This window comes from Musa acuminata, chromosome BXJ2-3, assembly GCF_036884655.1.
Source record: "Musa acuminata AAA Group cultivar baxijiao chromosome BXJ2-3, Cavendish_Baxijiao_AAA, whole genome shotgun sequence".
NCBI lineage: Eukaryota > Viridiplantae > Streptophyta > Magnoliopsida > Zingiberales > Musaceae > Musa > Musa acuminata.
The window spans coordinates 38,216,589-38,244,202 of NC_088340.1; the positions used below are offsets into that span (position 1 = coordinate 38,216,589).

Here is a 27,614-nt window from a genome sequence, read left to right on the forward strand (position 1 = left end):
AATATTCTATTTTGGAGCATAAATATTTCGTCGCGTGTACGTATACGCCAATGTGTATTTTTCTTGTCAGGGATCATCAGTGTCCAAAAATTCCGGGAAACAAATGCCTCCTATAAAGTATAAAGGCTACCTGCCGTCTCCCCCCTTCCCAATTCGGTCGCACGGCAGGAAGCGTTGCGTCCAGTCTTCGCCTAGGGTTGTCTGCGTTCCCCCAATTCTCCATTACCGGTGACCGAATTCGATCCCAAACTCACCTCCGCGATGAAGGGCTGCGATCTCGTTAACACATTCCTACCCGACGAGCTCATCATGGAGATCTTTCGTCACGTCGAGGCCAAATCGGACCGGGACGCTTGCTCCCTGGTCTGCCGGAAGTGGCGCAGGCTCGAGCGGGCCTGCCGCCGCACGATAAGGATCGGAGCGTCCGGGACTGCCGATCAACTGGTGGATCTCGTCGTCCGCCGGTTCACGGGGCTCCGGAATGTTTATATAGATGAGCGCCTCCCGGTGACTACGGTCCAGCCGCAAAGATCACCGCCTTCCAAGGTAATTGATATCAAGCTTATATATCTTAGATTTTGATATTAAGATCTGATCCTGGTTTGTATATAACATTCTAGACGATACCATGGACGAGCCGCCCTTTAGCCACCATGGTCCTCTCCTTCCCATTGTTGTTGAGTGTGACATTTTGTTTAATTGTTGTGAAGAAATTTGTTTCTTGAGGCGTCGAGAGGAGGCTCATTCTTCCATAGCAATTGATCGCTGCAGATTTTCTAGTCTTGGCAATATGATATGCGAAATCTATGTCATTTTGAATGCTGAATGTTTATATTTTTTAAACTAATCATTTATAGCATGATTAAATGACGTACATTTGCATGTGTGTGTAAAATTTAGGTTATGAGATAGAATAAATCTTCTGTATTTGCCATCTGAGACTCTGCTGGTGAATGGTTAAGAAAAAACATTTATGAAAATCTATTTCTTTCTCTTATTATTATTTGCGAGACAAATTATGAACCTTAAGTAGTAACTGAGAGTATTAGAAAGAACAAACAGCAAGGACAAAATAATTTTGTTTTTTTCATTGTCACTGAGAGTATTAGAAAGAATATTCAGCTAGGACAAGTGAATAAAGTTCTTGTTATTTTGCTTTTTGGTGTGTGTGTGTGTGTGCGTGTATGCATATGCATGCGTGTTAGAAAGAACTAACAACAACAAATGGGCTGGAGGGTCTGGGATATTGCTTTCCTTATCTAAAATTCCTCGAGACTAAATCAATTACCCAAGTTAAGACAAAGTAAGAAGAAATTTTTCTGAAACTGTTAAGTATGTATAATCAGACTAGATATAAGTTAAATCTAGAATATTATAAAACTGTTCAAATTGGTGCCCATACATACACTAGGCTGTTTGAACTGAGCATGAAAGTTTGCATATCTACACTGTTGCTACTTCTTGGTTCAGACTGCTGATATTTATTGTTGGCATTAATAATGCAGAGGAAGAGACATACCCTCCCAAAACCTAAACATGCAACTGAGGAAATATATGTGGAAAATGAGCTGGAGCGGTTTTGTTTATCTGATGCTGGTCTTGCATTGCTTGCCAAGAGTTGCAAAGGACTTGAGAAGCTAAGTTTTATTTGGTGCTCCAGCATCACATCTTTGGGATTGACAACAGTTGCGGAGAACTGCAAATTTCTAAAATCTGTGGACCTGCAGGTGCAGTTTTGTCTTGCCGACTATGAAACTTATAACTTAAGTCATAATGCTTTAAATCTTTGAGATATATATATATACACACACACAGTTCTTGCTCAACATGGAAAGCATCAGATGATAAACTATATCAAAGCTTTGTGATGTTATGAAAGCAGTTGTAATGATTATGGCTTCTGTGGTTGTTTGGATCTCAATTTACTTTAAGCAAAGTTTATCTAGGATCATGTTTAAGTTAATATTTTGAACTGTACAACAAAAAGCTTGTCACACTATTTACAGATGATGTCATATATTTTTGTATTATCACTTTGCTATGGTTGGTGGACTTGCCATCTTGTGAGTGAATTTTAGTAAAGCAAAATGTTATGACCTTAACCTTTAAATATCTTGTAGAATTATATAAAAGATGTTTGATTCATGATAGCAATTGTTAACTAACCAGATGTTTGCTAATTGATTATTGTCCTATAGGTTATTAGGAGAATAGTCTGACTATGCATTGAAACTTTTTATTGAAAGAGAAAAGAGATTTGGTTTTAACTCTTTGTTGACAAATGCAACGAGCATCAATCACTGCATAGTTCTGAGTATATTGTTCTCTTTGCATTTACATATTTTAGTTATCGTGCTTCACAGATAGCTTTAGGCAGCATCTGATGTCATACCTTCTAGACATATTATGTAGTCTTTGTGCAGAAGATGCAATAGCTTCTATATACATGATCTCATGATGATTACAAAAATGGATAAGATTTCTTCATTGGAATTTGTTCTTTTGTTTGTTTACATTATTATTTTTTTAGATTGGTATATTTATTGTTTATGTTGAAAGTATTTGACTTAACAAGCTTAGATTAATTTTATGATTAGGGTTGCTATGTTGGAGATAAAGGTCTTATTGCACTTGGTCAGAATTGTAAGCAACTTGAAGATTTGAATCTACGCTTTTGCGAAGGCTTGACGGATACAGGTTTGGTTGGATTTGCGCAAAGCCATGGCAGTTCACTGAAATCTCTTGGCATTGCAGCATGTGCTTGGATTTCTGATGTTTCCTTGCAAGCTGTTGCATCTCACTGCAAGTTTCTGGAGAACTTATCGCTGGACTCGGAGTTGATGAGAAATACAGGAGTAATTTCAGTAGCTCAAGGTTGTCGATCCTTGAAGGCTTTGAAACTGCAGTGTGTTAATATTTCAGATGAATCTCTACAAGCTGTGGGTTCGTATTGTTCTTTACTGGAACAATTGGCTTTGTACAGCTTCCAGAGATTTACTGACAGGCAATTATCTCTACTTCCCCACCTCCCCACCTAGTCCATCCTAGTATACCATAAAAGTTTGAACAATGGACAACTGGGACTATTTGCTGCTTCAAATTGGCTTCTAAGACAATATAAGGAACTAAATAATGTTACTAGTTTGATTTGCTTCTATGAACTTTTAGGATAAAACCTTTCGAACAAGCAGATGCTTCTGCAGATGATTGCCAATCTCATCTGCATAATAGATTCTTGCTTATGCATTCTCTTGAGGACATAGCCTCCCTGTTACAAATTTGCTGCTTTCTCTTTCTTTGACGATATAACTGCCTAAATTGTTTGACCACTTTCAATTTCTGAAGCTCCATACAAGCAATTTTGATGGTTTTTTCATAAATAACCAATTTATAATATATGATATAGCATAGCTACACTTACACAACGTGTTAATTTTTTTTATATGGATAAATAACATTAGAATTTGGTGTTCTACCTGTTCTATCTACTTTATAGTAAAGGACGTCTATGTAGTGAAATCAAAAGCACATACATAGATGAAAGATTATCACTGCATAAGAAGTCTCAAGGGATTGGATATCCTTTAAATGACGGATGACACTTTCCACCATAACATTATCTCCTAATTTAATTTCTGATGTATGTGCTCAAATGTGGTGCTAAGGTTGAGAACCTTTTATTGGTTATATGATGCCTTTCATATATCCTACCTGCTTCTTATCCCAGTAAAAGAGCACATAGAGGAAAGGTAGATAGGGGTTATTGACTATAGTATAATCAAGTTATTATTTTTGCTACGTGATGTATCAAGGCCATTGTCATGATATGCAAAATGCAATATTCATATATCACAGCTGAATTGTCTGCATCATGCGTGTGCATGTGTTTTTTTTGTCAAAATCATGTAGGAGCCTTTATGCTATTGGGAATGGGTGCAAAAAGCTAAGAGATCTGACTCTCAGTGACTGTTATCTCTTAAGCGATCAAAGTCTTGAAGCTATTGCTCGCGGCTGCATCAAATTGACAAATCTGGAAATTAATGGGTGCCACAACATTGGAACATCTGGACTAGAATATATTGGACGATTATGCCTGTATGTCCTTCCATCTTGTTGTACTGCATTATCTCCAGGTCTTTACAATTCTCTTTGAAGTACTTAGGTGATGCTATTAGATATTGTATTATTGTTGAAGTTTATTCTGTAATATTAAGTATTCATAATCACAGTATCTGATCATATATATGTATATATATATATGTATATATATATGTATATGTATATGTATATGTATATGTATATATATATATGTATATATATATATGTATATATATATATGTATATGTATATGTATATGTATATATATATGTATATGTATATGCATATACATATATGTATGTATATACATACATATATGCATATTTATGTATACATACCCCATTTTGATTGGGAATTATGGTTTATATTTCATTTGGTAATCATAGACCTATCATGTAAAGATTCACATATGTTTCTTGCACCAAGCAAAACAAAGTATTAATAAGCTGATCAAAAAGAGAAACAAAATTTGACCTTAGGTGCCAACTGAATGTGATGTTTTGAAGTGTTTTTTCATTGACATGTGGCGTATTTCTATAAGGATTTTGTTAGGTAGTATGTTCTTGATTCGAAATTCAATTGTCTTTAAGTGATAGGCAGGTTCGCCTTATTGATCTGAGCTGGTGTGCCGATAGCACAGAAAAATGACAAAAAAAAAGCTTCGAAAATTCTTGAAAAATAAAAAAAGTTAGATTATGATGTTTAAGTTAGAAATAAATATAAATTTAGTTTAATATTAGTAAAAATAATTTAAATTAGGAAAGAATAGTGGCAGATATATTTTTCAAGCTTTAACGAGTAGTTTTATGGTATGTTTCGGATTGTCCTTTCATTGATATTGAATATCTTCATAGAAATGATTTGAATTATTAGATTATGGTTTAAATAATTTAAATTTAAGATTCAAATGAATCAAGTAATCGATCGATGGATATATCGGGTTCTACCACTAAAAAGAACGATGTGACTCCATGGGCAATGGATCGGAGTCCTCGATTATATGTATCTGTATATCAATTTGATATGTTTGTTGAACTCAATCCTAAAATTGATCGCATAATACAGTATACTGATACAGTGTATGACATTGGTGCATCAATGTGGTGATGGTTGTAGTCCAATTATCATGAACCACATGTGTTCGAGGCGCCTCCTGAGACAAATATGATTGTGGGCCTTGATTGGTATCAAATCAATTGTAACCTTTTGAATAAAATCAAATCAATTGATTGGTATCGGTCGTTGATCGTTTGAATCAAATTAATCATGTCCCTTGATTAATATCGATCGAAATCCGACCATTATCGACTGGTATAGCTCCTATATCGAGTGATACATGACCGTTTAACACAGACCACTCGGTACAGGGTGGTCTGCGTATCAATCCCCTTTCGGATCAGTATTGTGCCGCTCATACCGGGCGGTACATCGTGGCATGACAAACCCTGGTGATAGGTATGTACATCATGCTGTTAACATATGCTGACATAAATAAATGATTATCAGTTGGGGAAACAAGAAAGAGAAAAGCTGTTGCATGATTTTAATGTGAGGATTTTGGTCGTTTTTCAAAGCCCTTCTTAAGGTTCACATGCTTATGCATGTTTTTTCTTTTAAATTTAATGTCATAATTTGCTAGGAGATCATGTGTAGATTTGTATAAAAAGTGGGGCTAATAGTTAATTTTGATTATTTTCTTGTTGCTGAGATGTGAAGTACCACGTGCAGTTGTGAATGGTTGAAACAATTGTGCATGTGACTCAGATCTGATTCATCTGGTTGATATGTGCATGTTAAATCTCATGATATTCTTCATTCATATGCCTACTCATTCAGGTCATAAAATGCTTATGATGTGCATCATTGATGAGTTCTATCATCTTTTCTGAATCACTAATGTCTCTTCCATTGAGATAAACATTTCCCATCGACAAACAGTTTTTTGTAGAGCAAACTGTTTCTAGGATGCTTCTGTGGAAGAAAGACCCATACAGAATGAGGATCTGAACTCAATGTGATTTCAACATGTCCTCACAGTGATGTTTTAGGGAAAATAAAAAGAGCAGAACCAAGCTGATCTTAGTTTAGTTATGTACATTTATTACTGGTACTGGAGTTTCCTCTTCTGTAGCTTGAACATTAAAAGGTGTTTTCCGTGTGTGATAGAATTGGGGACATCCAGTAAAACTGCTTACTTAAAGTCAGATTTAGAGCATGGCTAACTCTTAATTAAAAACAAAATTGATCTTAGGTATTTTGTGACCTTCTTCAATTCTTATATCTAAATTCTGAAATACTTTGAATGATCATATTGTGGTATTGCAAAATATTCTATTGAAACCTATTTCTTTGGCATTTATGTTGTGTTTCAAGCTGTCTAAAACTTAAGCTGTTGAAACCTATTTCTTTGGCAATATGTCAAAAATTATGAGATGTGCAAAAAGCAGGCATAAATATGGAGTGGTTATCTCTAGTCTAAACATTACTTGCATACATTGCTTTGCCAATCATTATATTTAAAATATGTAACTAAAATTATTGTATTTATATTCCTTTGCTTTCAACTTGTACCATGCTAATGATACAGAGGCCTCGTGGAGCTGTCTTTGTTGTATTGCCCAAGAATGGGTAATAGTGCTCTTCGTGAAGTTGGCAAAGGCTGCTCACTTCTGAAAGCTCTTCACCTGGTGGATTGTTCAAGCATTAATGATGATGGAATAAGTGCTATAGCTCAAGGTTGCAGAAGCTTAAGGAAACTGCATGTCCGTCGTTGTTATGAGGTATAATTAGTGATATATTATTCTCAAGTTTTGATTTTTGCATTACTTATTTGATAGTTTAAATTTTATGTCCCAATTCGGCAAATATTTTAACCTGAAATCAAGTTAATCATATTTGTCCTGATTACTCCTGAAGTATAATTTCTCTTAATAGTGATATGTATTAATCATTTGTGCTAAAATGGAGTAAGTGCAATGGTTAAATTGGCAAAGTAATATATTCCTGGTTATGTCCTACTGTTGCTTTAGTCTGTTCCTGCATTCAATAAGACCTCTAGTTGTTCAGAATTTATGATGAAAAACGTCATCCAGATGGTTTTTATTCATACTAGCTTCTGGTCACATGGCTTTTGGACTTACTGCAAGTGCTTGAATTAGTTAGTGCTTCATTTGTGCTAAGCATGGTGGGCAAGCTTGGTATCAGAAAATTAATGATAAATTGGTAAATGTTTTATTTACTGGGTTAGTTTCTACCCTTCTTTCTGGTTGTTCTTGCATTGTAACAACACATATCTAGGCTGTTCAGAATCTATTATCAAAATCTTCAGACAATGAGTATTCATGTCAGATTTTACCACATGTGCCTTGGATTTCCTAAATACCGCTTGAATTATCTGATTTTTTTCAATCCTTTCTGTTACCAGGTTGGAGATAAAGGTATTATCTCTGTGGGTGAGAACTGCAAATTACTTGCTGACTTGAGCCTCCGGTTCTGTGACAGGTAAGAATTTTATGATTTAAACCTTGTGACAACACTTGTACCATAGGCAGTTGATACATATGTGAAACCTTTTCTTTTCAATCATTTATATTAGTTGATGTTTCCTATCCCAGCGGACTAATTAGTTCCAGGAGCATGAGAGCACTCCATTTTTTTTTTCATGCATATAGGAGGGGCACTCCAGAGAGAAAAAGGAGTTGTTTTCTTTTTAGGTTATACATATAACAGGAGTGGCTCTACTTTCAGGAAGGAGGAAAGTTAACATTATCAGTCACAGAAGGAAAGCTAATATCTTTTTCGCTTTTTAACCTACATGTTAACTTCCTTTTAGATTCCTTTCTGCTTCATCTTATTCCATGAACTTTTTTTTTCTTGTGCTTATCTTTTCTTTTGGTTTCCTCCACAAGTCAAAGTTGAAACTCTAATGCTAATATTAATTTACTAATTTAGCAACTGTTTTTATTCTGTTTTTCAGATTTATTTGGTTTACTGATTCTTTCAAGCTTTTATATGAGTATAAATACTTGAGGATTGCATCACCATTCACGAACGATATCATTGTTGTGATCAATTTAATTTTGTTTTTCTTAATCCGTAGGGTTGGTGATGCGGCACTTGTTGCTGTTGCCCAAGGTTGTTCCCTCAAACATCTGAATGTTAGTGGATGCCACCTAATTACCGACACTGGATTGACAGCAATTGCAAGAGGTTGCCCTGATCTTGTCAACTTGGATATCAGTGTTCTTCAGGTCTCTCTCTCTCTCTCTCTCTCTCTCTCTCTCTATATATATATATATATATATATATCCACACGTGCACCTGGAAAAATGTAACCAAAAGTTGTCACATTCGGCATTAAACATTCAACCATATTCATGTGAACATCTGAAACAACAGGTTTTTCAAACAACATTAATAACAAATAAAAAACATAATACATTTCAGAAAGAAAGTCTCTAGTGGTTTATGTGAACTTAGAACTTTTAAATGACTTATTCAGTTATTGTGATTGGAGACAAATTCAATTGAAGACTAAATCATTATGGTGCCTTGGTAAATTGAATAGATCCTTAACTTCTAAGTACAGTGATAAATCAAATTGAAGAACTAGGAAATTGGAAATTATTAAGGTCATCATATCCCTATTACACTTCCTTGTATACTTCAATGAATAGATAAATTGCTAAATCATTTTTTGAGTTCCTGCTTTTCGGCCTGAAAGTTTTTGATGGATGTTAATTTTAATCAACCAGACATATTTGAGAAGGGATCCGAAGAGTGGATGCATTTGTGCCGATGCAAATTTTAAATTGTAGTGTCCTCAATGTACTTGTCCTGCTTCATGTTGGTATCAGTGCAGCTCATTTAAATTAGATTGGTATCAGAGCAATTTGTGCTGCATCACAAGGTAGAGATTAGTTAAAAAGGGCAACCTGTTACATGTAGCTTTGTTCATCACAAGATCTAGGGAGAATTCGATATTTGGCAGCCTTGTCCTTGTATGTGGCGCGGTTGTTTTGACATTTTCAATGCATTATGCCTCAGCATATTATAGCATCCTTGTTTTTGCACCAAGGCCTGCCCCTTCAGTTTCTTTATGAACATAGATGGGAATGATAACACTTCAGTTTTATGGGGTGTTTGCTCTATCTTCAATACGTAGTTGCATGTCCACCACAAGATGTCTGAAATGGAAAAATAAAATAAAATGTGTTTTCTCCCAAATATATCATAACATTGTGATCCTTACAAACACTAAATGTTACATAACAATCAGCCACCTTTGCTCTCTCTTAGATTGCATTCTCATACGTTATGCTATAGGATATTAGTTTTTATCCATTCATGTGAAAAATGTACAGTCCAGTTCATGAGGCTCTTCCTATTGTGTTGGGGAGGGTTGATCCATGCATCCTTACCCCTGTAAGCAAAGAGATCATTTCCAACTGAAACCTTTGGCACCCACATCATAAAGGGGTAACCTTATTATGTTTCCTAGTCTCATCTCTTTAGTTTTATGCATTCAACTCAAAAACCATAATCTCATTTATTTACCAATTGAATGGATCGATGTCTGAGTAGCATACTTCCTCACTGAACTATTATTACCCTGGTAGTGCATGTTGCAAATTTCGCTTGACAGCATTTACTGCAAATATCATATGACTGGCATTCATTGTCCATTAACTCTTTCAATAAATGTTTGAGTCGATCAGCTACGTCTTTTGCAGAGCATAGGTGATATGGCACTGGCCGAGTTAGGCCATGGGTGCCCTCTTTTAAAGGAAATAGTGTTGTCCCACTGTCGGCAAATAACAGATGTTGGCTTAGCCCATCTTGTTACAGGATGCAGCCGCCTTGAGACATGCCATATGGTTTACTGCCCTCTCGTGACTGGTGCCGGAGTGGCAACTGTTGTCTCGAGCTGTGCCAACATAAAGAAGGTCCTGGTAGAGAGGTGGAAGGTGAGCCAGCGAACTCTGCGAAGAGCATACTCGGTCTTGTCTTTCCTCTGTGTGGAACTCTAGCTGCTCAGCGTGCATCATAAAGTAAGTGAAGTATACCAGATTAGCTAACTTCGTTTAGCTCAGAAAGCCATTTTCAAAGTACAACCTGCTGATTTTTATTGGTCATCGTTTGTGCTGTAGATTTGAGTATGTAATAAATGCTGGATTATATGAATAAAATGATATTTGATTGAGAGAAAAAAATATTCAAATTCATTCAGGTAAACGAGGGTGTTTCCTGGATCATGCAGTTTTATTTCATTATGACTTGTAGTAGTAGCTGCTCCAACTTGAATTTGTGTTCAACACAAATCCGACTAGTTCTGTATCATGTGGGGGTATATATACAGGTACACCTTGCCATATCTACTACATGTGTTCTGCATCCGTGGAAACTACCTGCGTGCATGTTTGCATCTATGGTTATACACCTCAAAGATACTCGTTGGGACATGTTCATGTTTCAACAGGAAAGAAATATGAAGCGTCAGCATGCACTTTCAACATGGTTCATTCATGACATGAAATAAAATTGTGTCAAATACTGTTGACTAGGCTGCACATCGGCTTAATCCAGAGGGTGGTCGACATGAACAAATCTGCTTCACATGTGCCATGCAGACTTACAAGTCTGCATTGACAACCATCATCAGAAGGAATGCATGCAATGCATCATCTGGATGATGTGCATCATTTATTTACATCTTGTGTCCGTAAGCGAACATGATGGCCTCTGCACACATGGTCACCTCCAAAGTACATGTGAGATAACGTAGTACAAGTGTGCAGCGGAAGCAGGTGGCATAGAAAAAGGTGGAGGAAAGTAGTGTGTGAGTTCCAAGAGATCCATCCCGTCTTTTCGGCACCATCGTAAGCTGCTTTGATCGTGTCAGGGCATGGAATTGCAGGCATCGAGGCCATCATCCCTCCCCATCCCCACCTCCCTTCCCCCGCCCCCACCTGCACCACACTCACTTCACTCCCCACTTCATGGAGGACTCCTCTCTCTCTCTCTCTCTCTCTATATATATATATATATATATATATGTATATATATATATATATGTATGTATATATATATATATATATGTATGTATATATATATATATATGTATGTATATATATATATATATGTATATATATATATATATGTATGTATATATATATATATATATATGACTAAAAAGTTTCCACCTCTATCTCGAAAACTAAACTCAAGTCATTCTAAACCATAATATCTTTACTTAAGTGCAATGTTCTCTGAAAGCTTCACTCAATCAGGTGTCAGTATATATACACACACAAAATGAGCTCTTCCGTAGCTCATATCAATGGGGATGGCTGAGATGTTAGAGCTATTCCTAGGCCAGTGCACTGTGCCTCAGCAACATCACACTCCAAAGAGAAAGAAGAACACGGGATATGTTAGCAGGTCCCCTCGAATCATGACATGTGGTGTGCCTCCATCGCGCATGAAGCATCGTGATTATGCTGCCATTTTTTTTGGGGTTGAAGGGGGGACGTAAAGCAAGAACAGGAAGAAATAGGCCAGTGATGGATGCTGCGCCTGCACATACAAGCTAAACATACATATGCGTGTGTGTGTGTATGTGTGATCTGGTCCCCCATCGAATCATGATGCTGTGCTGTTGCATCTTGATTTCATCTCGTAAGATGCTGTGCCCAACGTCGTTTCATGCCTGTGACTGAGATCTTACATGAACTAACGACAACGACAGAAGCTGACATCCTTGTATCTGATAGATTTGCCTCCAACACGAGAAAGAAAACAGGAAGGACTGCATGGAGTAGTACTCGAGAGGAGCCATTGGATCGGCGGATTAAAGAGGGAGGGAGGGAGGGAGGGACAGCATTTCCTACAGTGCTGGCCGAGGCTGATCGATGCGCGCGTGCGCGGTGCGACGCCTCGTGGACCACTGTCTCATCAGTATACCTGCACGAATCTTTCAGACATCCCATCCCGATGGTTATTAGCACTGTTTGGCACCGTCGTCGATGGATTTCATCTTCGAATTTTGTGTACTCGAAGCTGTTTTGTAGTCTCTCCTTCAAGTTTGGGGAGGGAATTATGAGACCAAATAGATAAGGGCCCCACATGTCGGGCCAGGTGTCAAGGATTTAGGGGACAGAAAGAATGGCATGTGAGCTAAAATGTAGGGAAAGGGCTTGTCGGGATGTACAAGGATGCATGGGCCCCTCCCAAATCATACTCATGTCTAAAATGTGGGTCCAGTTTGGGTTCCATTCTGGTCCAAGTATTTGAGGTATGTTGATCTTTGCTTTGGAACAAGAAAAAGGTTTCCCCAATGATGAAAAGAAGCCAATGGCATGGGAGATCTCTTGGGTTCTAGGCATGAAAATTTACATTCTTTCATCACTTATAAATTAGTTGGACTTTGAATCAAATACGATTCGATGATTCGAGACCAAATTATTTGAGAGAGAAGGAAAAATAATAATATAAAAAATTATAGTATGCTTGTTTAATAAATAACTCGTATGTTTTTGAATTATTCTTAGAAGGTTTTTCAATATGTAATGTTGGTCATCAATTATTTCATAAATATGAGGTAATAATATCCAAGCCTTAATAAGAGAGTATAAGAAGGAACTCATATATGAAAAATATAGTATGCTTATACCTCAGATATTTATATATTTTAATGGGAGAAAGATTTGAGAAAATATTTTGAGGTCTCTCCTTAGTAAGATATAGAGAGGGTGAAGAAATTCTTTGAGGTTCATTCCACACATAAAATATACATCGATTTTAATTCGATTCGATTATGATTCAATGTGATTTAAGGATAAAAGACATTTTTAAATAAAATGTTGGTCATCAATATTTCATAAATATACAAACCTTAGTAATATTTGTAAAATATTTGATACTATTTGAGCTTGTCAAAGACGTGATTAAGGAAAAAGGAAACAAAATCTCTTCTCTGTTTGTGTTATGTATGTTATTTAATGTAATAAAAATATATTTTAATTTTAAAAAATAACAAAGAAAAAGAGGGAAAAAAAATGGATAAGAGTAGAGTTAATTGTCTCAACTTGGGATCCCATCTTAAAAATCATGTGTTACTCACCTACCTACCTACCCATTGTGGGTACACTCCATGGGGTTTTTGATTTGGTCAAATCTGACCCAAGCTGGGTTTCATAGGTTAATGTGCAGGTCTGCAATTGTCCTATTCTGCTTCTTTTCATGCAGATCTTTAGGTTCATGTGATGATTAAGATCTTGTTGGATGTCCTGTCAAAGTTTAAGCTGTGGCATCATCTTCATCTACTTGTCATATATATATATATATATATATATAGTTCATATGGAACCAAATTGCACAAAAATCTTTATCCACTGCCATATGTCAATTCAATTAGCTTCAGGCTTGTTATAATAATTAAATACCAGTAATATAATTTGGTGTTAGGACTTCCAGAGATATTATGTTTGATAAAATGAGCGTATGAAGTATTATTCTTTCCTAATTTTCTAGATATTTAAATTTGGGAAATAATTAGAATTTTCAGTTTTAAGATGGATATATATATATATATATATATATATATATATATATATATATATATATATATTGCGCGAGTTGAGTTTGAGCTCTCTCCACTACGCCCTGCGCGTGGGATGCATCCCCGTTCCCGGTTGGCTGTCGCCTCCGCCTCCTCCTCCTCCTCCATTTTGCTTCATTACGCCTGTAATCATCATCCTTGGTTGCCTCACACGCATGCCATTGCCACCCCCTTCTCCTCTCCCTCTTTCCTCTCTTCCCCACCCCACCCAAACGCCTCTATAAATCCACCTCCACCTTCTGCCTTCTCCTCTCACGTGCATGCTCCTCCTCGTCCTTCCTCGATCCACTTCATACATTCCCATCTACACACATCCGCTTCGCTGCTACTAGCTTCTACAGAATGGCCGTCTCCGGCTTCGAAGGCTTTGAGAAGCGCCTGGAGCTGCACTTCTCCGGCAATGACCCGCTCGGCCTCCGAAGGCTCCGGTGCGACGCCCTCGCGCAGGTCCTCGACGCCGTGCAGTGCACCGTCGTCTCCGCTGTCGGCAACCGCTACTTCGACGCGTACATCCTCTCCGAGTCCAGTCTCTTTGTCTACCCGCAAAAGATGGTGCTGAAGACCTGTGGGACTACCCAGCTGCTGCGCTCCGTCCCCTGTCTCCTCCGCCACACGGCCGACCTCGGCCTTCGTCTCCGCGCCTGCCGATTCTCCCGCGGTAGCTTCATCTTCCCCCGGGCGCAGCCGTTCCCCCACACCAGCTTCGCCGAGGAGGCCCTCTACTTGGAGGAGCGCCTCCCTCCGAGCCTTTGCTTCAGAAGAGGTTGCGTCCTGCCTTCGGCCTCCTCGCACTCCTGGCACGTCTACGCCGCCGCCGATGATGATGAGTACGTGGCGGCTGCTTCGCCGAGCACTTTCACGGTCGAGGTGTGCATGACGGAGCTGGACCGGTCGCTGGCAAGGGGCTTCTTCCGGAGGAAAGGCGACGAGAGGTCAGGCGACGCCGCCGGCGTTGACATGACGGACCTGACCGGGATCGGCGGCATCAGCCCGCGCGCGCTGCTCTGCGGCTTCGCGTTCGACCCGTGCGGCTACTCGATGAACGGCCTCGACCGCGACCGCTACTCAACGATACACGTCACGCCGGAGGACGGCCACAGCTACGCCAGCTTCGAGTGCACCGGCGGGGGCGAAGTGATCGAGTGGTTGAGAAGGGCGATCGGGGTGTTCCGGCCGGGCGAGGTGTCAGTGTCGTTCTGCATGGCCGAGGGCGGCGACGAGAAGCAAGTGTGGTCAGCCACGTCGGCGGCCCTGGAGCCGCTCGGGCTGAGCTGCCGAAGCCAAGCGGCGGAGGGGTTGCCAGGCGCAGGCATCGTCACGTACCAAACGTTCACGGCGCGGGGGAAGTGAGGCCACAGTCGGAGGTGGTCCAGTTGCATGCATGGAAGCGAGACATTGGAGGAACGGAGAGGGTGGGTGGGCTTTAGAGGAAACACCAAAGGGGAAGAGAATAATGATGATGATGATGATGACGGAATGCATCATGTTAGGGATTGGAGTTTGGATGGGTGGGAGCAGCATGATAGAGCACCCACCTTTACAGTGTCACGCCTGATCACGGATGGATAAGCTGACCATCATGTACCGGAGAGAGAGAGTGAGTGAGTATTGTTGTGATCCCTTTTCTTGCTATTGGCAGAAGGGAAGAAGTACACACCTTTTTTTGTCTTGCCTTTCACATGGGATTTGGATTGCTCTGAGCTCTGCTCCCACTCTCACTTTCTGCTACCAGATGAAGTATGCGATGAGTTACCTCAATTTGTGTCCCCCAGTCAATAGTCTCAAAGAGAATTATGCATCGGGTAGATTGCTTGTCTGTCATATAAAAAACCATCTGTACTTGAGAAACTGAAGCATTAGAGTAAACATTACACAAATGTAAGATTGATTGCACACATTGTGCATGTAAAATCACAGTTTTGTTGGAACCTTTGTTTCGCTACGTTGCTAGTTGGCGGGTGCGTGCGAACCAACTTGGGACGATGTTTACAATGGGCAACGTAGCAATGAGTTCATGAAATATAGGCCTTCATGAGGTCAGTGAAGTTGCAAACCTCACCAGTCCTGGGACAAGTTATTTTGCCTTCGTTCTTGCTGGCCATTTCTTCCAGAGCCTTCCAGAGGGTCAAATGAAGAGAGAGTCAGTCAGTCAGTCTAACAACCGATGCATCGATTTCTATCTTCTACCAGCCATGGGACAAAGGGTATCGTACCTTAGTGCTGTACACGTACCCATTGGGTAGCACAAGCGGTGGATTCTCATGGTCCATCAACTCTTTTGTTATGTAGCAAACCAGCTTGGAATGGTGCAGCTTTGAAAAGGGTAGGGGTTCTGCTAATTTGCGAAAACCTTCTTGTGATAGTGGATCTTCTTTGCTGCAAGCCTCTTTGTAACAAAGTCTTAGCAAGGTTAAGAAACAAACCGCATTAAATAGATTTAAATAATTCATCATGCAATAAATTCAGTACATGTAAGAAAATTGATTTAGTAAGACTTTGTGACAATTCATCGTGCGATAAATTAAGGATACGGAGTCTTGAGGGCCGTCAAGCCTGCTTGGAGATAGATATTCAGTAAAGGTTCATTAGTCATGCCAAACAATCGGCAGAATTCCTGCTTGAATTGCTCAACCAGACAATCCCATTGGGTTGGCTCAAATAAGACCTACAAAGATACACAAAATAGCATCAAGTGAAGATGGGAATTTCCGACGAGACTATCATAAGTAGGCTCCGGAATATAGGGCCGGATATCTTCTTTCCATATATGCTCATTACATCACATACCAAATTTATAATTAACTGAAAAAAGGGCTTGTAAAAGGACCAAAATGTTCATGGGTTTTGTTATGATGACACCTTTAATTTATACATCAATTTCTGCACTACCTAAACAGATTTGGCTCATGCTTACTTCCAAATTTTGCCTCCAGCTATACAATTCAGAAATGATTTAAAAGAATCTCATAACCAGAAAGTCTTACTAAAAGATGTTTCAAAAACCTAAACTCTTTGCAAAATTACATAACCCTTATTATCACATTCACAGCAGTTCTCTGATTATATTAATTGTTGGCACTAAAGGTTTATGAACCCTTTCCTTCACAAAGGCATATTCTTCAAATTTTCCTTCACTAAAAAACTACCAGAAAAACAAGTCCAACCTTACTAATCTGGCGTTAAAACTGATGATATGTGCCTCCAAATTCTATAAATCAACAAGTATTTCGGCATTCTATAAATCAACTGCGACTAGACTCTCCTTTTATTGGACAAATAAATGGATCAAGGATAGTGGAGATAATTGATATTAGATATACAATGAAATGAGATAACTATTAAAGTAGGAATCAACTTGTATATGGCAACAGCCGTGAAAACAACCATAACTAGAAGAAGACTAACTTGTCCAACATGGATTTAGACAAAAACAACATTCTAAATAAACAGAAACTTATCTTATAGGACCAAACAGCCAAGGTAAATCAGGTCTTGCAAATGCAAACACGACAGATTCGACTTACCTTGTAAGTTGAACATTCAGTATCGTGCCTAAAAGCCAAGGTTGCCACAACATGCTGCAGTTCCTTCATATAACTAGCTCCCCAGGGTGCAAGATATTTTCGGGCATATGAAACGGCCCGCAAGTTTTCATCAGCTCTTACTAGCTCTATGAACTCCTGAAGCCTCAATTGAAACTCAAGCTTACTCTGCAATTCAAAAGACAAGATATAAGTGACTGTCTGGATTCCTTTCATGGATGCCTAGTATACAAGCATTCTACATAAAAACCTAGTGGACTGTCACTACTGAGATTAAAAGAAATGAGGACATAGACCCCTTCCTGGAAGAGTTCGAGGACAGAAATAAGAAATGGACCTTGAACAGTGTGGTTTATCCACTGAAATAACCATAGTAATAACATATAATGCATCAAATGATCATTTTATTGAATGATTAAGAAAATACAAAGAAGGGTAAGATTGTACAAACCAGACTCAAACTAACAGTCACAAAAGGCAAGCCCTCAGATATTCCGAGCTTAAAAGACAACATATCTGAATAGGTAATCCTTACCACACCAACAAGAAAACATTAAAATCCCATCAATCATAAAAACTGATATTGTTGAAAAACTCTATCAGTACCTTACTAGGAAAAGGCTTTAATTTTATTGAGAATAGTAAATATATATGACAACTTAAATGTTTAATATGGACTTGAGATCTCCGTAGAAAAGGAATACCTCCTCCCTTTTTTCAATAGAAGGTACGGAATGGTGTACATCAACAATTCTTTAACTATTGTTTTTATAAAACATACCTTGGATTTTTTCAACCGGGATTTGTTCTCTGCACACCATGCTAAAGCAAGAGCTACCTCTTTATTCTGAAGTGAATCAATAACCTTTTTTGCCTCGAGAAAGACGTCAATATCAACAAGTTCCTGTCATAAACAACCTACTGAGTCAATAATGAAACTCATGAAGCACAAAAGAACATGTTCACAGCTTATATAACAAGCATGGAGCAATGTTTTAAAGGGAAAGGTCAATGGAACAGTAGAACTATCACACACCCTATTACAAGACCATGCAATTTTTAATAAGTTTAGGGTAGGACAGTAGAACTATTACACACCCTATTACAAGAGTTCAACAGGCATCCTAGACTCTGACTGCAGGAGTGCACGCACAAAAACATAACCTCCCTTTGTTATGCACACTCCTGCAGGACTGCAGGAGTGGTCACCATTTTCTGGAAACTAACCTCCCTAAGTTTTTATTTTTTCAGATAAAAAAAATAAGAATCGATAAGAGGTTTGAGGATAAACCTGATGCTCTCAATAATTGGAGAATCTCTGACAATGATTTCTGCAGCTTGACACTCTTTTACAACTACCTGCTGTGTACACCTTGCGTGAGTGGTAAAAGAGTTCTTACCTCTTACCTGGTGTTATTATTTAAGATGAACTAAATCCTTTACTAGTAGTTTCTCTACCAATGTTAGACTAAACAAATTCTAATTATTGTTTTAGTTTATTCATAGGAATCCTACCACACAATGGAACCCAATAAGATGGGCATAATAACAAAATAACTTGGATAAATATACAATCTTATTAACTGAAAAGTTACAAAAGAATTTGAGAAAACAAAGGTTCCATTCATTGTAAAAAACAAAAAAGAGAGAAGCTTAAACAAAAGAAAGAGTAATTGAACAAAGGAAGAGGATAAGCTCTTTCCTCACCACTCTCCCTCTCCCGCTTGTCTTGTTATTTGCTCTAAACACAATCCGTTTATCACTGCATCCCAGCATTCTACCCTTCTACTGTACACATCTTCATCATCCTCCATCCTCTCCTTTATGCCATTGAAGATGAAGATTAAGTGGTTTGACCATAAGTATCAGAGGATATTTTAATCGTGTCTTCTTTTGTTGTTGGTTCTCGGGCCCTCAATGTTGTTGTATGTCATTTTGGTGGTTTATCAAACTATTTGGATACTTAGTTTCATAACTGAGGTTCAAGTCATCCTTCATAATATTCCACAACTAGTTACAGTCAAGCTGTCCCACTCACAACCAAAAATTTCATCATAATTTATACATCAACAAGAGCATGCATGTAGCTTTTTCTTTTCTTTTTGTAGGCACAGAATGTTCAAGGAATGGGGCATCTGGTTCATGTCTTATTGCCTTCTAAAACAGCACAAGTGTCGGCTGGTGAGGGAAGAAAGATCATAGATAAAAATGTTTTGAAATCAAGCAATGATGCATGGATGCTAAAGTTTGTTTGAATCTTGTCATTGCTTGGCTTATATTTGATCTCAACTAAATTCTTGATTCTATTTTGAAAAGTTAATGAATCATATTTTAATTGTATATATGGTTTGTATAACAATATCGAAGATTAAGCAACATGTTGGACAAGTGAATCCCTACTTCTTTCACACACACATATATATGGCAGCTATGCCAACAGTGTTTTCTGATTAAGTTTCAACATTTTAATCATCGGGTGCATCATGGTTGGCTCACACACACACACACACAGATATATATATATATATCTGTGTTGCGATTTTTCCTAGGATCATCATATCTATGAGGGCATTGGCACCATGAATTTTATTTTTATTTCATTTTTTTTACTGTGATTGAAAAATAGGAGATTATGCATACATCTAACCAAAAACAATACAATTTCTCTTTTTTTAAGAAAAAAACGCATTATCTTCTTATTTATCATTATGATTTCTTTTGCCTTCATTTATACATATTTAACTCAAGCTTGAACATGCTCAATACCCTCCCTTTAATCTTACCATAGTCTCTTGATCTTCCTTTATCAAATCAGGTTGACCATAGATTAGCCTTCTTGATGTGCTCACGCATGACTGGCCAAGTGGTTTATTTCATGCCAACGAATCTTGGACTTTGAGGCGGCTAACTTGTCAACGAGCTAACTTGTCAACGACTAGATATATGATAGCTCCATGATTTTTCTTCCACATCCAACTAGAAGAAACAGCAGAAAAATCAACAAGATAACTTGTCTTTTACATTAGATTGACACCCGGTTCTAATAGGAAAATAAAAGGTGGCCAACGAACTACAACATTATTATAATTCAAAGATGGAAAAAAAAAATACTGTTTAGAAAATGGAATTCATGTTTAAGAGATGACAAGTAAAGAGGAAAATGATCATCCATTCATAATTATCATTATAATTTCAAGAAAAATTGCATGAATATAACAAACTAGTTATCAACAGAGATACCTACACCTCTCAACAATTTATATCCTATTAACGTATGGCAAAAGAAAGAAATTCTAGAAGAAAGTCAAAGGAAAATGACCATAAAACGATGGAAAACTGAAAGGCATCCCATGCTAAACTTCTCCCCACTACAGGTACCATGATCCATGAAACTTAAGAAATCTGTGCATACAGAACTTGACAATTCACAGACCATATTTATGCTACAAGTCTCTGTGATAAAGGTGAAAAGGACCCAATATAAGAAGCTTTCATCGTCTAACATTTTAAACTTTTGGTCATCTGTAATAGGAGCAGTATTTAACACAACATGTATACATTATGTATGAATTGCCTTTATTTATTTGGCTTTCTTGTTTACATCATGAGTAGACTGACCCAAGATCTCCAATTGCTCCCTCAATTGACTTTGGACAATAAACTTGCTTCACAAATCCAAATATGGATATACTGACAATCCGGTCAGACTAGGTGTGCCAATAAATGAACAGAGCTGAAAGAGGTATCAGTAGGAATTCACTTAACATTGTAACTATCAGTACAATGCCTTAGTAACTATAATGGTCAGAATAATGCCTGAATTATTTCATAACAAGGGTTTCATGCAAGCTTCGGTCAGCAACACATACATAACATATGATAAGAGGAGAATCATTGGCAAGAACAAACTTAGAGGAGCATGGTACTGCTGCATCAAATAGTTGCAGGTTATTATGTACAAGATACATAAGGACCAGAGTATGGCCAAATAATTCCAATGATTAGCAGAGTGGACGAAAATACCAAGAAAAAAGATTTTTCTTGAACATAAAAGGATACCTGTATCTTGCTGGTCTCTGCAAGCTTCTTTGCAGTATCGTAGTATGACATTCGCAGCATATAATCAACTAGAATTCGGGTCAATCTAACGTCCTTCCACTCAGCGAATTTATCGGCATCAGCCACCGAATCCAAGTGCTCCAGCCGAGCACGGCACCTCTGGGCCTGCAGATTCTCCACCCTGCTCCCCTCTTCCAACTGCTCCAACTTCAACGAACGCATCATCAAACAACAATCTTTAAATATCAACCGCAGCGCCTGCCAAGAAATCCGCACCTTTCGCTTAAGGCCCTGCAGGCGGGAGACGAGGGAGCTGAAGTGAGTGAGGGCATCATCCCTCGACATGGCGTCCGAGCGGTCAACGGCCTCGGCGACGCTGGAGAGCACGGCCGCTACCTCCTTCTCGGCGAGGCGGTAGTTAGTCCGCATCGTCCTCTTGAGGTGCTCCAAGGGAACCCTAACGAACTGGTGCTCCAATTTGAGGGACTCGGTGAGCTGGGCCAGCCGGGTGGTGGGTGCAGTGGGAGCGGCGGCGGCGGCGGTGGCGGGAGGGACGGCGGGGGAGGAGGAGGCGTCGCCGTTGGGTGCGGAGTCGATATCCATGTCCATGTGGCCGCCCAGGAGGGATAAAGGGGAGGGAAGAAGATGGTGGATCGACGGGGAAATGGGGAGGGAAGACGGCGACGACGGTCTAATGGCGGTCGAGACGGGAATCCACCGTCGAGAGTGGGCGGTCGATTCACGGCGGTTCGGTTTCTGGGAAGACTGGAGACTTCGGATCCCTGATGGCCTGCAATTAATGATGAGGAAATAGGACCGCATTTGTATGGAATTACGTCTCTGCCACCATCCCACATTGTAATATGCTTTTATTATTTCTTAAAAATGTAATAAAGATAAATAAAATTATATATCATATGGGCATTAGTATTATGATTATCAATAAATAAATAAATAAATTAGAGCATGTAAAATAAATCTAGATTCTATAGTTACATAAGACATAAGTGTTGAATCGACCGAGAACATGAAGAAAATAATAATATTCACAAGTTAGGATTCTATTTACCTGAATTTTTCCTTTTGATGGCAATGATATATTGATATTCCTTAATTTCTATATCATATCAATAAGAAATTGGCACTTTGAATTGTTATTATGTCAATATTTTGTAGCAAAAATAATAATTAAATTCATTATAGAATATTGTTATCTATAGTGATGATTCAATTTATACAAAGCCAATTCTCTTTTTTCCTATAGACATCTTTTTTGATCAAATACTTTTATTACTTTCCTTATTGGTCATATATTTCTATTATATGCTTTTATATCTTGCTATAATCATTTTTTATTAAATCATCAGGTGGATGTAATTTTTTTATTCATATTACATTTTATAAACAAAATTTTAATTCTTCATCCACCTATTTTTTAAAAATATGACATCACAATTAAAATTAATTTATTAATATATTTTTATCAAAGTATTATAAAAAACATTATAAGTTTAACAAAGCATATATGTATATTTTATATTACATATATGACATATATTAAATCCTTGGCTTTTTTAAATTATTTTATTAAAGTAAATTCATGAGTAGTAAGAGAAACACGATAATATTTTTCTTTTTACCACATATATGAGACTTATTGCTAGATAGTAACTGTGATGAAAGATTTAAATTGCTTATAAAATGAATTCCATACATAATAGATCTATAACTCTAATTTTATAGTCTATGTCACATTCTAATTTATAAAAAGAATAATAAATCAGTATTATATTATCCATAAATTACATAATATTTTTTTTTTATTTTTTTCTTTAATCATCGAATTTAAATTCTTATCTTTATAATAATAAATATTCTATTAACTAGAAAAACGATGACATATAGGGTCACAAGTTCTTCCACCTAAGCTTCAGATCTATTACAAAGTAGTAAATTACTCGAAAATAAATATAAAATAAAAACATATCAGTAACCACACGTTGATAGGAACCTCAAAAAAATCATAAAAATAATTTTTAATATTTATGTAATATAAACAAATATCAATAATTTAATAAGAAATGATAATATATTGAATCATCATAAAACTTATGCATCAGAAAAATGATAATAATTTCTTATGTAATAAATAAAATCATGCATCGGCCACATGCAACACATATATAATAACTAGATAACAAAGACGCACACCACACCCGATGGTGCACTCTCCCAATAGTAGATGGAGAGGCATATTTTAATCCCCGAAGGGAATCGCCATACTTGCTCTCGGTAGGGATACATAAACATTTATGATCATTCAATTACACTCATCCATTAACTTACACATTTATCAAAAAATTAATATGATTAAATATTATGAAAGATCATACTTAATGTAAATCTGTTAGACTATGTTCATTAATAACATCGTACTGTAATGGGCTCACAGCTCCTTTCACATGTTGCTCTTCCGATATAAACTTCTAGCCTAGTTACATATATATATAACAATTATATCAATATCATAAACTTAAGAAAAGTAAAAAATTAATAATTATTTTTAAATGATATCTTCGAATAAACCCTTTAAGTTCATCTCATAAATGCATAAAAGATAATCCTCGATAAACCAAAACCCTAATTGGAATAGCTCAATTGACTTAAACCAAACTCGATTCGATTATGACGTAAGAGAACCAATCTCAAATCTTTATAGAACCGATGGTCTAATTTAGATTTGATTGATATCGATTAGATCAAGTAGGTTTGAATTAGTTAAGTTAGTTTGGAATCATCCTAAACCAATTTTAACTGATTAAACCTATTTTATTTAGTCAATTAACAAGTTCAAACCAATAAAGGAAGAGGAAATTAGACTATGTCATATAATACTAGTCCAAACCGAACTAACCCACCTGAGTCTTGGATGAGTCACATATGTTGCACATGCTTGTTCCAAGTAATAGGTTGAGTTGAGGTACAACGGGCCAGATAGAGGAGCGATGATGTGTCTAATGCGAATCGCATAGCTGGGTAGACTTAACTTCGTTGACTAGGCTAAGCCTCACTTATAAGTTGGACTAAGTCTTACCACTGAACTAGGTCATGCTTGGCTCGCAAGTTGGTCGTACCTAAATACATGAGTTAGAGTTATACCTGACCACATAGATTGGGTTATACCTAGCCATATGAGCTGACCCATGCTTGGCCACATGGGCTGGGTCATACATAGCCATATGGACTAAATCGTACTTAGCCAGATGGGTTGGGTCATGCTTGGCCACATGGGTTACGTCGTACCTTGTCACATAAGTTGGCTCTTACTTGACCACATAGGTTGGGTCATACCGAGTCACATAGGCTAGGTTGTGCTTGGCCACATTGGCTAGGTCATACATAAACACATGGGCTGAGTCGATCTGGTTTGACAGATCTGTTGGGAAATCTATGGTGATATCACATGCACAATGGAAGAATAGAAAAATAAAATCCTAGAATTACTATAGAAAAGAAGGTTTAATTGTTGTGCAAAAGTTGGTACATAAAAACTCGTAAAACTAAAAAATTATACGTAAAAGAATTACCTAAGGAGATCGTATATCCCTGAAAACCTGTAGATCTGTGGGAGAGGATGAAGGAGGTCAATTGTCCTCCTCTCTAGTAGCGATCCACACAGTAGGGGCTTCTAAGATGCTCCTCAAATAACTGTCCAAAACTCTTCCTCGCGCGCACCACACAATAAAAAAAGGCTGCCTCTTCTTGCTATCCACATGCCCCAAATAGGGGCTACAGTACAAGGAGAAGAGGGAGAGAGGGGTATAGGAGGCAACCAAAAAGAATCTCTAGTCTATGGGTCTTTAATTTCCTTCTATTTATAGAGGCCCCCTATCAACTTAACTTTAATGGATCTTACCATATAAGGTATTGTATCTCCATATAACTACCAAAGCATATTAGATTAGTGGTCTTTACCCAATAATATCTTATTAGCTCTTATTGGATTTCATTCATAAGATCCAATAATTCAAGGGCTTATTGGATATATAATAAGATATGAGTTCCAACAGATATCTCATATCTGAACCTCTACTAGTCGCAACGCCTACCATATGTGTATGATCATCTATGGCCACTATCGAACTAGTCGTGAGTCATAACTGTCAGAACTTCTTTTGACTCAGTAAATTATTATATCCATAATAATTCACTCAACTCATCGACTATAGATGTACTATGCCACTACGCCGTAGTCCCTAGACGATACATAAGAATCTAATTATTTGGGCATATCCATCCTCAGTTACCGTGTACCTATAATCACTCATTCATCTAATATCTCAGAAACCGTATACCAGACATTGTGCTATCAGACCCATATGATTTCTACTCGAGTCTTGCTCTAATCAGATTCTCTCGTAGAACTCTTTCTCTCTCAATCCGAATGACCCTGGTTAGGGATTTGTCTGAGCAAGAACACATGAGATATTCCTCTCATGACACCGAGAATGGATGATCCTCTATCGACACTTAATAATCCTGTAAGGTTTTATGAAAACTTTTAGGCATATAAGTCCGGTATCAAAGAATGAAGTACTCATATATGACATTCTTGGTGTCTTAAGTCTAAGGACCAAGTACACCACTAGGATAAAGGAATCGTTGTCTGACAATAAGTTATCATTAACTATCCAATATTCCGTGAGCGGATCAATTAGTGAACTCATTATCCAATGAGCATATGTACTTTAGTTATAGTATCTCCACATGAGCAACTATGAGATCAACTACCTCCATCATATGGACGGGTATACAATATACCAATCTATCCAGTTACCTCGATATCCATCTCGAGTAACTTATGACCAGGATTATTTTGGATCTATGTTTAAAAATAAATTGGTCTCATTATCATGATCTCATTACGATCCGATTTTCAGATCCATGAAAATCACAATATATATGCATATATAAAAAAAATAATATAAAATATCAAAAATATAATAAGCAAAAAATGTGTGTCATGTCACATATCACTCACTTGATTGGCTTGTAGGACACAAGTGACTAGCAAAAATTATATATCTTCTTTTATATTTTCTTTATCTCTAAATCCATTAATCATCGAATCAATGATATAAAAGAAGAGAAGACATGTCTAGTTCTATTGATATTATTAAAGATCTTGTAACCGACGATGATATGCTTAAAGGCTTTACGAGAAAGATACATATTATAAATTTAGAGAATTATTATTATTTAAATTTTAGAGAACTTGTGTAATACAACTTTGAGAATATGAAGAAATATAGCTTACTAAAGGATAAATAAAATAACTTTGACAAACAAGTTTGTACATGCTCATCTTCATCTTCTCCTGTTGCTAAACACAGGGAAACAAACTAATGCAGAGAATTAAATGATGATCCAATACATTTATGATATCTCGATAGCACAATAAATACTTTAGGCAGCCTTATTGATCAAATACTTTCTTAAATTTTGATACTTATGAAAATGAATAAAAACCAAATGATATTAATATAGTAATGCTTTTATTATATCTCAAAATCAAAATGTAATATATATATATATATATATATACTAATACTATAATTATTTACAAAAATTAATTATCAAAATTATTTTTACAATCTTATGATCTCTTGCTAAAATGAAATGATGCATCGAAATATACATTAATAATGATCTTATACAATTAAATTTTAAAATTAATTAATTAAAGCTGGTATATCTTCTTCAAGGTTATAATCATTTATTTTTTTACATATCACAAGACTCTCAAATGTTCATTCGATAATATTATATGATTAACTTATAATTATTATACAAAGAAAATCAAATAATTTTACATCAAAATTTTTAATATCTTACATATAGTTATACTATTGATTCAAACCTCAATAAAACTTAGAGTTAATAATCAATAGTATAAAATTAATACTATACTATATATATATATATATATATATATATATATATATATATATATATATATATATATATATATATATATATATATATATATATATATATATATATATATATATATATAACACCCTCAAATGTTCATATGATAACATTGCAGGATTAACATATAAACATACAAGTAACTATCATACAAATAGGATCAAATAATTAAATTGATTGTCTATCTTACATGTATCCTACGTATAGCCATACCAACAAAGATATAATTCAAATTTTAATAAACCATTAATGTTAACAAAACTTAGAGTGAGAATAATCAATGGAATATATATAAACGATTATCA

At 36.9% G+C, this 27,614-nt stretch overlaps 3 protein-coding genes across 5 annotated transcripts; 2 read left to right on the plus strand and 1 right to left on the minus strand.

Annotated features, from left to right (window-relative positions):
• The first annotated feature begins 131 nt into the window (after positions 1-131).
• Positions 132-10,367, plus strand: LOC135608096 (F-box/LRR-repeat protein 4-like). 2 transcript variants are annotated; one of them, XM_065100557.1, is made up of 8 exons: positions 132-546; positions 1,506-1,727; positions 2,598-3,004; positions 3,910-4,095; positions 6,686-6,878; positions 7,523-7,599; positions 8,198-8,348; positions 9,831-10,367. In XM_065100557.1, exons 1-8 carry the CDS (start codon positions 262-264, stop codon positions 10,125-10,127), a joined length of 1,818 nt encoding a protein of 605 aa, XP_064956629.1. In that variant the 5' UTR covers positions 132-261; the 3' UTR covers positions 10,128-10,367. The 2 variants fall into 2 exon arrangements, with proteins under 2 accessions (XP_064956629.1, XP_064956630.1); XM_065100558.1 differs by having other exon boundaries at positions 3,982-4,095.
• A 3,367-nt stretch (positions 10,368-13,734) lies between these two features.
• Positions 13,735-15,121, plus strand: LOC135608098 (S-adenosylmethionine decarboxylase proenzyme 4-like). Its single transcript, XM_065100561.1, has one exon. The coding sequence runs from the start codon at positions 14,060-14,062 to the stop codon at positions 15,065-15,067; it is 1,008 nt and encodes a 335-aa protein (XP_064956633.1). The 5' UTR covers positions 13,735-14,059; the 3' UTR covers positions 15,068-15,121.
• A 53-nt stretch (positions 15,122-15,174) lies between these two features.
• Positions 15,175-22,143, minus strand: LOC135608097 (protein MAEA homolog). Of its 2 annotated transcripts, XR_010485413.1 has the most exons (8): positions 21,595-22,143; positions 21,319-21,516; positions 18,041-18,163; positions 17,242-17,427; positions 16,249-16,382; positions 15,931-16,117; positions 15,647-15,831; positions 15,175-15,532 (listed from the first exon to the last, which is right to left on the minus strand). XR_010485413.1 is itself a non-coding variant. In XM_065100560.1 (7 exons), the coding sequence occupies exons 1-7, from the start codon at positions 22,138-22,140 to the stop codon at positions 15,730-15,732; spliced, it is 1,476 nt and encodes a 491-aa protein (XP_064956632.1). In that variant the 5' UTR covers positions 22,141-22,143; the 3' UTR covers positions 15,541-15,729. The 2 variants fall into 2 exon arrangements, 1 of the variants encoding a protein (XP_064956632.1); XM_065100560.1 differs by lacking the exon at positions 15,175-15,532 and having other exon boundaries at positions 15,541-15,831.
• Positions 22,144-27,614: the final 5,471 nt, after the last annotated feature.